At 43.2% G+C, this 13,878-nt stretch overlaps 1 protein-coding gene across 1 annotated transcript in view; it reads right to left on the bottom strand.

Annotated features, from left to right (window-relative positions):
* The window catches only part of LOC122792407 (presenilin-2-like), a 773,941-nt gene that overhangs the window by 415,337 nt on the left and 344,726 nt on the right, over positions 1–13,878 (bottom strand). Inside the window, exon 4 of the mRNA XM_044060195.1 lies at positions 13,168–13,309. Coding sequence (XP_043916130.1) covers positions 13,168–13,309 — 142 coding nt within the window. The remainder of the gene's footprint in view (positions 1–13,167; positions 13,310–13,878) is intronic.

Consider the following 13,878-nt stretch of genomic DNA (forward strand, 5'->3'; position numbering starts at 1 on the left):
CCATTGAAATAACCCGTGGTGATGTTATCAGAGTTAGATTTTCTGCACTAAATCCATCACTTTGCAGGTAAATCATAACTTCAGTTTCCATTTCTTTATCTTCTCCATTACTAATCCTTTTTTCTATTTTTTCTTTTTGTTTTATTTTTTTGTACTGCAAAATTGTTCATATCCGGATGCCTTTACCTGTACTTCTCTTCAAATATCTATGGTGCTGATCTTTTTGCACTGAATAGTTTTGCTTTCTCCTTTGCATAAATATTGCACCATAACAAATCTCATTTTCTTTTCAATGTCCATATTTCTTCTTCAGATGTCTCCAGCTCCTCCAGTTTCTCTCTACTTGGAGAAGTCATTGTTCCATCATGCTGTGATATAACCTTTTGCAGACTTTCTGCACTAACTCCTTCACTACCCAGCTGTTCCGAAACTTCAGATTCTATTTGACTGTAACATTTGCTGTACTAATCTTCTATTCTATATTCTCCCTTTGTGATCTTATTTTTTGTACTGTTTAATTTTCCATATCTGGATACCTTTGCCTGTATTTCTCTTCAAATATATTTGGGGCTGCATTTATGAATCTATTACTTTGGCTTTCTCCTTTGCATAAATATTGCACCATATCATATTTTTTTTTCTTTCCCATGTGCATACTTCTTTTTTATACCTCTTAAAAATCTCTAGATTTTATTCTTTAAATTTTTGCACTTATTCAGTCTCTTCTTTTTCCAAACGGCCCAAGGTTTCTTGGTCTATATGTTTTTTTATATAAATCTGTTGTATTAATGAACACAAATTTTTATTTAAAGCTTCTGACAGTTTTTCTTGTGCAAGTATTTTTCTTTCCTCTATTTTCTCTCAATCTTTTTGTATATCTTCTGAATTCTGGGCTTCTAGTACAAGTAGTAGCAAACAATTTCTTTCTTATCCTCAATAGTCCACTCTATCATCTTTATGGCTCTTTTTTGGCTTATCGGTTTTTGTGGTCTACTACTTCCTTCTATAACGGGGGTCTTCCCCTGAGCCTGGCCTAGCTGCACTGTAATAATGTTTCCATGCCTTGAGGATTCTACACAGTTATTTTTTTTTAAGTCCTAGCACTAGTGTGTCTACCAGAATTGGGCACTTTTTATCCAGGGTCTTGTGCACCAGCTATCTTTTTTATTTTATAACCTACTTCTGTCCATGGTATAAGCTATACAGAATATAGTCTCTATACCAGTGTCATCTTAGTAGTGTCATCTTAGTGAGATTTTGTGAAAAACAGAGTACACCTCGTGATGGTACTCTCCTTTGCTTACTGATTTACCATCTCTCCATTCAGGTGAGAATGGAGAGATGCAATACCTTGCTAGTGGAACCAAAACTACTGCAGCAGACATTGACCCAATGCATGAAGGATCAGTTGAGCTGAAAGAGAAGTATTCTGAGTGATCTTTTTGATATGGAATCGAATGGTTTGCCTCCTTGATAGAGGGAGAGAGGTTGACAGATACTGTATTGAACACAACTCTGATGAACTTCAATATTTGAATTGATTCTAGTAGAGATTTCTTGTAATTGATGAAAATTCCCAAGTGAGAGCATAACTGGAGTACATAATCTCATGCTTTGATCAGATGATGCCTGGTCGGAGCAGTTATGAGCCAGGTGTCCAAATATGGAAACAGCCGGAATCCCTGTAGCCTCAAGTGAGCTGCTACTACTGCCATACATTTGAACACCCTGGGGGCTGTGGTGAGGCCAAAAGGCAGAGCTCTGAATTGGTAATGACAGTCTCCCAGCCAGAAGCATATCTTCTGGAACACCTGTTCATTTTAATATGATAGTGCGCATCCTAAAGATCTATTGTGCACATACAACTGTCCATGTGCAGAAAGAGCAAAATGTGTGCATCCTAAAGATCTATCGCGCACATACAACTGTCCATGTGCAGAAAGGGCAAAATGGACTGAAATGTGACCATCTGGAACTTGATACATTGGACTGACTTGTTCAGAATGCTGAGATCCAAAATTGGTCTTAAGTTCCCAGTTTTCTTTGGCACAAAAAAGAATTTAGTAAGTTCTGGACTCTCTCTGATATGGGGGTACCACTTGGATGACTTTTTTTCTAGCAGCTTGTTTACTTCTAATGCTGCTGCTTCCGTTTCATTGGGTGGAACATCAGAGGTTTTGTTTACTGTCAAAGGGGGTGGTAGGGAAAACGGCATCAGATAACCTCTGAAAATAATTTTCTGCACCTATGATTTTTTTGTAATTCCTAGCCAGGTTCTATGGTGTAGTGATAAACAACCCACTAACTGCCTCCAGAGGTGGACGGTCGGGCCTCCTTTCAGGAGTGCTTGTAGGATCTGTCAGAGAATGTATCTCTAGATCCCTGGTTCTTTGGACCACCTCTACCATGTGGATGGTGTCTTGCATTATTATTCCCCCCTCTGCTCCTAGGGGAACTACCTCCACGTAGATCTTGGAAGGGACCCTGGGACTATCTGAACCATATTTTTTAACTGCCTCGTTGATTCCAAGAAAAGGTCCTTTGGGAATCAAAAAACATTTGCCTAGAGCAGACAGGGTTTTACCTCCCTGCTCACACCAGGGTAGTGTGCCTTTTACCTTGGGGCCAAATAAATAACTTCCAAAGGGAGCATTGATGTAGGAAGATCTGAAGGGCTCTGCGGAATCACACAAACACATCAAGGCATGTCGCCTAATGGAAATGCCTGAACCTGCTGCCTTGAGGTACCTTCAGCTGTGTGTGAGAGACAAGCCCCATGTACAAGTTTGAAATAGATTGTAGGGTAGCCAACTGTGAGGCAATTGAGCTCTCTGCCTCTGAAGTAATGGTTCCAGAGAGGGATTTGACAAGTTCTTTAATTAAACCCCTCTGGAATCTAGTGAAATGCGCCAAATAATTCAGAGACTGAAGTGCAAATGTCACTGAATCATACACATGCTTCCCAATGTGTCCAGCACCTGAGACTCCCTATTAGGGGGATGGACAGAAAAGTTGCTCTGCTAGTTCCTTCTTCATGGCCTCTGCTGTGACTATGGTATTAACGGTTACTCCTTTGCTCCAGAATTCCCTGTCCTTAGATGATGCCAGGATCCTGTCTGGTCTCTTGGGGATCAGCTCAGCAGAATCAGGTTTCTTTCATGCCTGTGGAGAGATCAAATCAATAAAGCTTGTTGGCAGGTGGAGTCACCCAGGAGGTAGACAGGCCAGGTCCAAAAGCCTCCAGGAATACAGACTCCTCTTGGGAAGGGTTATCGGTAGACCAGCTACTTCTTTGCTTGAGAATTTCTAGAAAGTCTCCAAAGAATACCTCTTCAGGTGGTGATCTTGGGGACCCTTCCCCCTCATCGAAGTCAGTATCCTCTGCGACAGACTCTTGAGGTGAGTTTAAGTGAATCCTTTTGCACTTTTTCTTCCTGGGAACTTCTTCAGTGGGATGTTCCGGAGAAGTATCAGAAGAAATCAATACACCCTGCTGGGTATCCTGATGACTTATCTGGGCTGGTTGTCTCTGTGGTGCAGGAAGTTGAGGCTCAAGATGCAAAGACAATTGGAGATGCTAAGAACCAAGGAGGGTGGAAATGTCCTATCTCTAGGAACTGAGAAACCTCTCTCTACTACCTTAAAAGCAGAATGCATCAGACAGAAAGAATCCAGTAGCTCAGAGGAGACATGCTTCCAGACTATCTGCTCCCTTTGACCCGAAGGTAAACAACGAGGAAGGAGTTGGAGCAGAGTTGTCCAGCACCAAGTCTCTGATGGGCAGAAAAGGCTCTGACAACTTCTGAGTTGATTCCAACACCCCGAATCTGGTGCCGATGCCATAGCTCCAAGTTTCATCTAGCTCCGATGTGCCCAGAGCCAATTCACTCAGTGATGCCACCAGAATCAGAGATACCATGATCTTCTGATCCAATGCAGACGATTCCAGGATCCACAGATTTGACTGCTCCGAAACCACAGGGTGGAACGGAGTAGGAGTCAGTATAGGTGGGGTAGTACTCATTAAGGTCTCCGTACCTGATGAGGTCAGAGACTGAGAACCCTCATTTGAATTTGTGTTGAAAGGAGCTTCCTCATCATCCTGGCCACATTGGTCTCGATCAGATTCCTTGAGGAATGAATGGAAAATGCTTGCATGATGCTTTAGAGTAGTGATGCTTGGGGGACCTGTCTAAGAATGGAGACAGGAAGACACCAGATCCAGGAGCAGAGGAGATATGATCCATGGTGATTTATCTGATTTGTCTTGGGATCTGAAGTGGCCAGATCCAAAGGTTTCGAAACCTTGAGAGGTGGTTGAGCCTGGAATTGAGGAACTTGCAGGATCCGTGGAATGCTTCTTAGCCTCTTTTTTCTAGGATTTTTTAGGGGGTTGAGCCCCAGATGATGCTTTGGAAGATTTAGAAGGAAGTAACCCTCTCAAGATCAACTTATTTTTGCAATTAATTAAAGCCCTAGGATTGAATGCTTTACATATGTCACAAGCAGTCTAAATGTGCAGAGCCTAGACAATATACACACCGAGTCTGCATCTGAAAGTGGTATTATATTGTTGCAGGTCATACATTTTTAATACCAGAAAGTTACGATTTTCAGCTGGAAACAGAATGCCTGCCTTGTTTGGATTACTTTCAAATACTTAGTAATTCTGTACAATTATATATTTTTTTTATTTTTTTTTTTATTTAAAACGAGTTTAAGTTCGCTACTTCTACTACTTTTGTCTGATCTGATTAATATACACTAGTTAACTAGAGATATATGGACTGAAAATCTTCCACACAGAGAAGTTTCTTAAACTGTTTTGTTTTTTGGCCATTATCTAATTTAAGGAGAAACAAAAACTTAGAGAAAGATTTTTTTAAATAGTGTAATAAAAAGAAGAAAGAAACATTACCAATGATTGTAATTTTAAGATGTACTTTAAGTACAAAAAAGGAGAAAGACTGCCAATTACGGTAGCAAAGAATTACATAAGTAAACAAAGACATACACTCATGAACACTACTACCTAACAGTTTGCAGTGATAACATCCATACGCAAAGGCAGCAAATAAGATCTGAGGTGACTAGTGCATTATGGGTAAGGGAGAAGCTCAAGAGTTTTAGTACTCCACTAGCTGGACAAAGTGGCAGAGTCTGATCAGAGGGTCAAATATGGAACTATTTGTTGAGGAATGAATGAAAATGACATCAGATTATTGTTTTTTGCAGGGGGTCAACCCCACCCCCACCACATCCTGCAAACGCCCCTGCTAATTATCATAAAAACACAGGATTAAGGGCACATTCCCCAAGCCCAGGAATTGTTAGATTTCTGACATATTTCATCCAGCTGTTTAGTCAATCATAAACAGCCAACGAAATTAGACAGGCCACCCTAGGAAAAATCTAAATAATGAACTAACCAAGATCTGAGGGAGGCCAAGGGGAGAGGGGGGAGGATTAAGAAGGAGGCTAGCGCTCTCGCCAGGCCTGGCATGGAACTCTAGTCGAGGACTTTAACATATTGGTGTTAATCTAATCTGGGCGACATTTAAGAAAGAACGACCGCCAAGGCCCTAGTTATGGTATCCCGGTCCAGATTATTGAGAGACAAAATAGAACATCATTCCCCAAAACTGGCCCTATCTCCTAAGGCCTATGAACTACTACCAACTGAGATGTGAGACAAGAGGCTGTGGGCATGAGTAGTAGCTGCACAAAAGGGTATCAGTGGAGTCTATTCCTTGAAACATAAGCTCCTGGGATAGAAGCTGCTGGTGAGTGTGTAGCTGCTTGTGAAGATACATTCCTGGAGAGAGAAGAAGCAAGGCATCATAGGAAAGTCAGAAGTCTGAGATCTCTGGTTTATCACTTTATAAGACATAGGACCCATTGGATTTCTGGGATTCAGATAGTTAGTTTTGTTTATTTGGTGAATTGTTTAGTCTTCTAAATGGAATAGTGAATGTGCAGTTCATATTCAAAAGCTGGAGAAGATTTTTGATGGAGTCTGCTCTGAATGTTAGTTTATAAAAAAACTTGTTGGTGAGATTAGACATAGGAAAATAGTTGGAAAAAGATTGGTTATTGGGAAGATTTAGAGGAAAAAATCAGAATGACTTAAAGGGAAAAGAAGAGACTTGCAGGGGAAATATTGGAGAGAATGAAGTTAGAAACAATCAAATAGTATTTTTCAGTAAAAACATACCAAAAAAGGTGCATTCCAGGTTCAGCAGGCGAGAGAGGTTTGGGAGTTAGGTAGTATCAAGGAATAAGTTTAATAACAAGTTGCGGAGGAGGATGCTTTATATGGAGGACAAACTTTTTATAGGAATTACGTGCCAAAGTTATAAATGTTGTAGACGGATATTATGTTAGAGCAGATACCTCCAGGGTCTTGAGTAGAAATAATGTTACTTCAGCACTCTGGCCAGCGAGGAGAAGGAATGAAAATGAACTTTAGACTGATTGAATGATGCAACAGGGAACTCAAAAGAATCCGGCCTTTCTGTAATTCTGACCATGAACAGGCATAAAAAGTAATAATAAAAAGCAATGGTTCCTGGGCTATAAAAAGAAATGACGAGGAACTTCAATGAAAACCTCAATCTGAGGTAAACTCAGAGGGTAGCCCAGCCAGGGTGAAAGCAGTGAGGTTGAGAGAAGAGGACAAGACTGCTGCTGGCCCAGATGGTGGAAGAAAGAGATAACTTAAATGATTTGCCGCAGATGCTCCATGGGCTGTGGATGATCATGCGCCCCCAGACGGCGTATCCTCTGAGGCCACCATGGAGCTCACTGAGAACTGGGCACCACCAATCAAAACTAGAGGCCAAACTGACTTGCTCTGGGAATACTTGAAAATCAACTGGGCCCAGGTAAAGCTGGGCAATCAGGGATCAATGGAGAGTCTGTGGAGAGAAAAGCTGAGAGGAAGGGAAGAGTGGGGAAAGAGAGATCTGAGAAAGTGATAGTAGCAAAAAGAAGGAGAGCGGCACAACTCAAAAAAAAAAGATGCCCCACTGAAGAGAAAGGTCACTACAGACATCCGGAGAGAGATCCTGATGAGAGATAGGATCAGAAGCGGTTGGAGTGAAGAACACCACTGGATTGTTGACAAGAAGTAGAATGCTTACCTGCCAAACTGCTGAGCCAATGCAGAAAAATCTTGAGAGCTATAGGACCTGAACGGAACCTGACTGTTGATCTACCTAGTTGTGGATATGTTGGTTGCTGTCTGGCTGTTGGGAAGAAAGGGCTAGGTGTTTTGATAAGAAAGTCTTATGAAAGCACTAAAGCACTGCCCCTGCAGATCCACATTTCAAGGGCTGCTCATGTATTCACACGGGTCGCAAATGCCGCCAGATGATAAATCCCCTGACACAGCCACGTCCGGTAGAGAGGCATCCGTAGTGATCATGGGATAAGGAGGGGGGGAAATTAAAGGGAGGGATGACCAGTGAGACCAGGAAGATATCCACCAGTTCAGATGAGCTCGGCACATCACCCGCGGAGACTTCAAATGTTATGCGCGAAGAGAGGGTGGTAAATTACTCAGCCAGAAGGCAGCCTGAAGAAGGCGAGTGACGAGAATCCTGGTGCCAGTGGTATAAGAAAATGAAAGATACCCATAAGACTCGATCAATATTTGATAATTCTGGAACCAAAACTTTCATATTCAAAAAAATCCAGAAACAAATTTTGATGTATCAGAATGTTGTCTCCTATAACATTTAACATATGTTCGGGGAGCCTGGTCATTTTGGTGAAAGCAACCAAGCAGTGATTGAAAAGGTTTCAAGTTTACTGAAATTCCCAAACTGAAGCAAGTTTACTGAGGTGACTGAAGCCAGATGCCAGGGCTGCACCCGGGAAGAGGAGGAGACAGTCCTGTGAAACCAGGTGAAAACCTGGAATCTGGCGCCGATAAAGATGGAGACCACTGCCATGCATTTGATCTCAAATGACTGGGCTGGGGTGCCAAATGAGAGGAAAGGGGTGCATTGTATGACTGTCCCAATCCTGGCCTGAGGGCTCTTCTGAGGGCGGCCCTGAGATGGCCGAGAGTCTGAAGACCTAATGGTCTATGTTGCCAGAAGGAGGTCCTGATCGCAACAAGGAGCGAAAAGGGCAGAAAAAATCTGAAAAGGGCAGGATTGACCACAAATCCTACCATTGGGCATCAGAATGCTTTCGTCAAATCTGTCTCTCCAATCGGGGTGGGACCTGCTGACAAGGTCCAGAAACCGCTAGAGAAGCTCTGCTGTTTTGGTCTCCTGGAGAGCTCTAGATCTGAAAGGAGGGACCCTGGAAACCTTTTCGCTGTGTCTTGTGAGACCCTCACGGAAGATTTAATAGGTGAGGAATTTACAGTCCAAATGGGAAGGTGCCTCTGGACGGAAGGGATCGACGGTAGACCGGGGATATAGGGATTGCCCTTGGTGCAGATGGTACCAGCCTTCTACAGGAGACCCGCGGCTGAAGTCGTTCCTTGCCTCCAAGGACCTGAAAGGGAGAAGCATCCGTGAGCTCAGACTCTGAGGCCCTCTGGTGGACGAAGGGCCGCCCTGCTGAGGAAGATATCTCTTCTCCTGCTCTGCGTGGCCTCATCTGTACCGTAAGTGTTCTGCCCTTGGCCTTTGTGGAACCACATCTCCCTCTGAGGCCGGGGGGGCTTCTGGATTCCGGTGGAAAAACTGTTCGTGAGCATGAAAAGAGTTTTTACCCTCTCTACAACTGTTACCCTGTCCTCTGGGGCCAAAACCTGTCTCAACTCCAGGTGGTCCAACAAAGGGGTCACCAGAAAGTCAGATTTTAAAGGGGTCCGTTAAACTCACAAGAAGGCAAGCAGGCTTGGCGCTAGTGAGATACTTAAATGCCTAAGTGGCCTCTGCTCGGCCCATCCATAATAAAGAGGCCAACCCCGCATATGAGAGCATGTGATAGGACTGTGAGGCCATGGATATGAGCAGAGATCATAGCAATTCCCCCCTAGCAAGCTCATCCAAAATCCTCTCCATCTTTCCCCCCAGTCCTTTGAAGCTGACCTGGGAGGATGATTCCTGAATATCTGTTGAACGCTCAAGCAAAGGCTCTTTTTTCACTGTCCATGGCATAGATCTTCCATACCTGAGGATCATCCTCCTCCATTCCGCTGGAGCCCCTGGTGAAGTCATCCTTCTTTCCTCCAAACTAGACCATCCAGATCAAACCCTGAATACCCCTCCGGAACCATACCACGGCATGATCAACGGAACATTCTTTTCGCGCGCCCTAGACCAGGATTGGGAAGGAACTCCACAGAATCTACAGGTGCGGACTGCATGACATCCTACATCCACCACTGAATCGAAGACGGAGCCAGGGAAACACAGGAAGCGGATTCAAAAGGGCCCAGTACAACGGGAGGTATCCTCGGAGGGTCACCGGGAGCCAATTCCCAGGTCTGCTACTCGGGAGGAGCATTAGGAGGTGGTTCCAGCCGGGATGGGCGAAGCCGGGGGGACTCAGAGAGGCTCATCTAAGATGTTATCAGATGTAGTAGACTGAATCAGACATGTGTGTTTCTCTTTCCTCAGGGGTTCCCTGGGTCTGGTTTCCTCCTCGGTCAGAACCTAGAGGCAGGAGAGTGAAAAAGGTGTGGGGCGGCAACGCCCTGGGCCTGTGAGCAAGAGGAGCAAGCCGTGGGCAAGAGAGGAACGGGCACCGGAGAGAAGAAGGAGAGGATGACCGGAGACCTGAAGAGAGAGGGAGCTTGACCTCATCACCTCACCAGGCTCTCCAGGAGGATATCCTCCTACACCCGCCCAGGAAGGAACTGGGAGCAACAGAAAGAGACAGAAAAGAGAATCAGAGAGCCGGGGCTCGAGCCGCGAAGCAGCCGAAGGAGAGGCGCCGGGCCAAACAGAGGAGTTGGAACAAGCAAGAGTCTGGACTACTAGTCAAGCAGGGCGAGGGAGAGGAGAGCCGGACCGCGAAGGTCTCAAGGGAGAGAAGAAGGGAGAGCGGGCCGAGGGCGTCACTCCCGAAGGAAATGGCAATGGCAGCGTCGAGAGCGAGCTGCAGGCTCATGCGGTGTGGAGCCGGTGTGGGGGAGTGGGGAGATTCAATGATTGGGGCTATCCACTGGTCGAAGTAGGGAGCCAGTGGAAACGGACTTGAGGTCCCAGCCCGGCTATGACAGCCTGCTTACCATTGGACAGTACTGGAGCTGGTGTGGTCAGACAGCCTGAAGATCTCAGAGGCGGCTCTCTCTCCAGCTCCCCGACAAAGAAGGAGACCCCTGAGGAGTGGATACTCAGTATAGAAGGGGTCAGGGAAATCTAGCCAAGAAGGGCGAGGGCAGCCCGGTCCAAGGATCCCGGAGCCGAGGAGACAGCCGATTTCGTTCGAAGATATAAAGTGTTGGCCACGGCGCCCGAGGCCACAGTCGTCAGGCGTGTCCGGGTGGTGATAGCGGGGACGCCATCACATGTATTCGGAAGCAGCCGGAGCCCGGGCGATGAGGGCCCGGTCGGAGTCAGCCACGCCGGAAGGAATGGCGGCTTGGACGCTGAGCCGGAGCCTGGTGGTTTAGAAGGTTTTCCTGACCCTAATTGGGGAGGAGAACTTAAGTGCTATAATAAGCCCCGGAGGATGAGGTTGATTCCTTTTCGGATCCGAGCCTGGCCTCTTTCAAAGCATGAAGCAAAGCAGAAAGCAAGAGTGGTGCAAAGGCCCCAGGCAAAAGACAACAAGAAGTGTGACCCTCTGTCAGAGACATTCTTTTTCTCACTGGTCACACAGCACTGCCTGATCTTGACCTTCCTTTGACATCCTAGGAGGATGGAAAACACAACAACAACAACTAACATACATCCCAACTTACAACACAAACAAACACCACACAAATGAAGCCTGGAATCAAGTAGGCCTGACTAAAAGAGAAGAAAAAAAGACTGAAAAAAAAGGAAAAGGTAATGGGGAAGGGAAACTTTAGTAACTAAACTAAACACATACAAAAAAAATAAAACTAAACCCTTACTAACTTTTTTCTTATTTTACAAAACTCACCTCAGTTAAAGGGACCTCTTTAAGCCTTAAGTAGCAAGCGAGATCTAAGGTAGTAACGATATGCCCTATATCTCATCATAGGGTTGCCTCGAGGCTTCGTAAAAGGAGTTCGAGTTAAAAAGCAGTTTAGTCGATGGAGCCGAGGATCGGCTCCGAACCCATCCAGCAAGAATGAAGGCGAGATTGACAACTTAACATCAGCTGTTGACCCAACACACACTCAAGCAGTGGCATAGCACCAATATAAATTATATACAAGTAACTTTACAGCATACCAAATGTATATTATGTTACAGAGATACCATTAAGAAACTACTAGGACTCTGTGACTGTGATTTCACATGTATAGTCACCATATGTATAGAGATCTTGTATGGGATTGAAGCCCTCCTCAGTAACAACCCACTCACGAGTCAATTTAATAACATGAAGAGTAAACAGGCAAGGGGGCTAACCCCATTTGCAAGTACAGTATATGCATGTTTGTATTACAGTGTCAATACATTCTACAGTGTATTTATGTTGGGTTAATGCACGACCAGCGTTTGGTCATTTGATGCCCTAGGCAAAAGGGATCCACAGCCCCTCCCCTCCACACAATGCCACACTACCCAGTGCCCTCACCCTGGTCTACCTACACTATCCAGATTACTTTTTTCTTCCTTTTTCCTCACAGTTTGTCTTACTATTCAGTTTTTCCTGGAATCGTTCAACATATTTTAAAGAAACAATTTCTTTACTACAAAAAAATAAACAAATAAATACTGGAATAGTGCCCCCTGCTAGAGGAGGCACCCTAGACGGCCTCTTAGTTGGCCTATGCCTAAGGCTGGCTATGAATTAATGGCTTGCTACTCACATACACACGCATATATACAAACATGCATACCCATAAATATATAGGCAGCATTTATACAAGACACTTGCAACAGATTTATTAATACAAACTGTTTTTACCAGCGGCCTAAGTTACTTTACAAGTAATGCAGGCCAAAAATTGGCTTTTCTGTATACAATCATCATAAAAAAATGTACTGTCACTAGAATTCACTGCAAATATCTGATGAAAAGGAAACATTTTTAGATTTATTTTAGAATGGATTACAGACGTGTACGAAAAATATTCTATAATGTTGGCATTATATCTGCAAATGCATCACCTGACATGTAAAATACTGAAGTCAGTCTCCAGTAGATTTCTACAGATCCATCTAAATTTTATCAGCAGATCTTATGGCTCAGTTTGAATGCTACCCACATACATGAAAGATCCAACTATATACTACAACAGAGGTTCAGGGAGATATATGGCCCTAGGATGCAAAGGATCATAACACTTCATAAACATCAATGAGCCATAAATCAGCAAAACAATAATAATGCTAGAATAATCTCAATGTAGCAGGATGTATCAGTCTATATTTGTGTAGCTGTACTCACTCAGAATACACATGTTACTTTAAAACTAATGAGATGGAATTAGTACATGCATAAACACAACAGCTATATCACTAACATAGAACAAAGTTCTGATCCAGATTAAATTTTTAAGACATTAAGTATCAAGTCGAATGGTTTCAGAAACCGGAGATGAAAGCATAAAGACTCCACCCTTCATTACACCAAAATAATGCACCCTTGAAAAAGCTTCGAGTTTAGTAATTTAGTAGAATTTAAGCCTTAGTCTGTATATCTTTAGACAGGCTTCTGCAACAGTATTGATGACTTTCAATATTACACAGTGTCACCTTAGGAGTACACTTTTTTCTTGACCTCAAGGATATGGCAGAGTGACTTATTATCATTAATGGAGATGTGCATCTTTTGTCCATACAGCCTGATAGCTTTATTTAAAAGCACATACATTCTGGGACCACACTGTGTAAGTATTAAGTCCTCTGAGATACTACATTTAACAGGAAACAAATGAAATGCGGTAACCAAACACCACCAATGTCATACCACAAAGAACATTTAGATAAGAAATATCTTCATGTTCCAGCTTTAACATGATTTATTAAAAGTTTTATTTAATACTAAACTGAAAAGCCACAGATTAGAAGACCTTGAATTTGTCTGATACAGAGTTAAAATGTTTTCACTCCTTACCTTGTAGCAGCGGTACTTGTATAGCATAACAAGAATTACTGTCATCACAACAATGACACTGATCATGATGAGTGTATTCAAAATGGAATTCAGAAGGCGTTCACCAACTGAATTTGTGTCTTCAGTGAATGGGGTATAAATTCTGCAAAACAGAATAAATGTTAAAATAATTCAAATGTTGTCAGATAGCAGCTGTGAACAAAACACTACTCTTTTGAAGTACAAATGCACATCAATGGGCACTAGAGCACCATACAGACCGTGATAACACATTATGCTGAATCATTCTTTTACACTCCTTTCTGTTTACATTTATGAAAATAAACATCTTCATAGCCAATGTATTTTATATAAATATTGACACTGTTATTGTAAAGAGCATTTAATACCTTCCAAATTCACCAAAAATTTAAGCAAAACTTAACAGTAAGAGGAATTTTACAGTTATACAAGTAGTTCCTCATTTCACGTGTACAGTCTGAGAATGCAAACCTACATTAACTTACAAAATGTCAGTATCTTTCATAGGCATCTACCTCTGACTTTTTACCTTTCAACCAGCACACACTAAAAATGGGATCATCCAGCTAACAATCTAAACATCTAATTAGCATAAACTTTACATACCAAATAGCACACAACTCTCCCCGCTTCCAGTAGGAATGAGTGACAAAAAACATGGAAAAAGAGAAGCACATTATCAAAGAGATA

This window comes from Protopterus annectens, chromosome 1.part2, assembly GCF_019279795.1.
Source record: "Protopterus annectens isolate FY-2018-M chromosome 1.part2, PAN1.0, whole genome shotgun sequence".
NCBI lineage: Eukaryota > Metazoa > Chordata > Ceratodontiformes > Protopteridae > Protopterus > Protopterus annectens.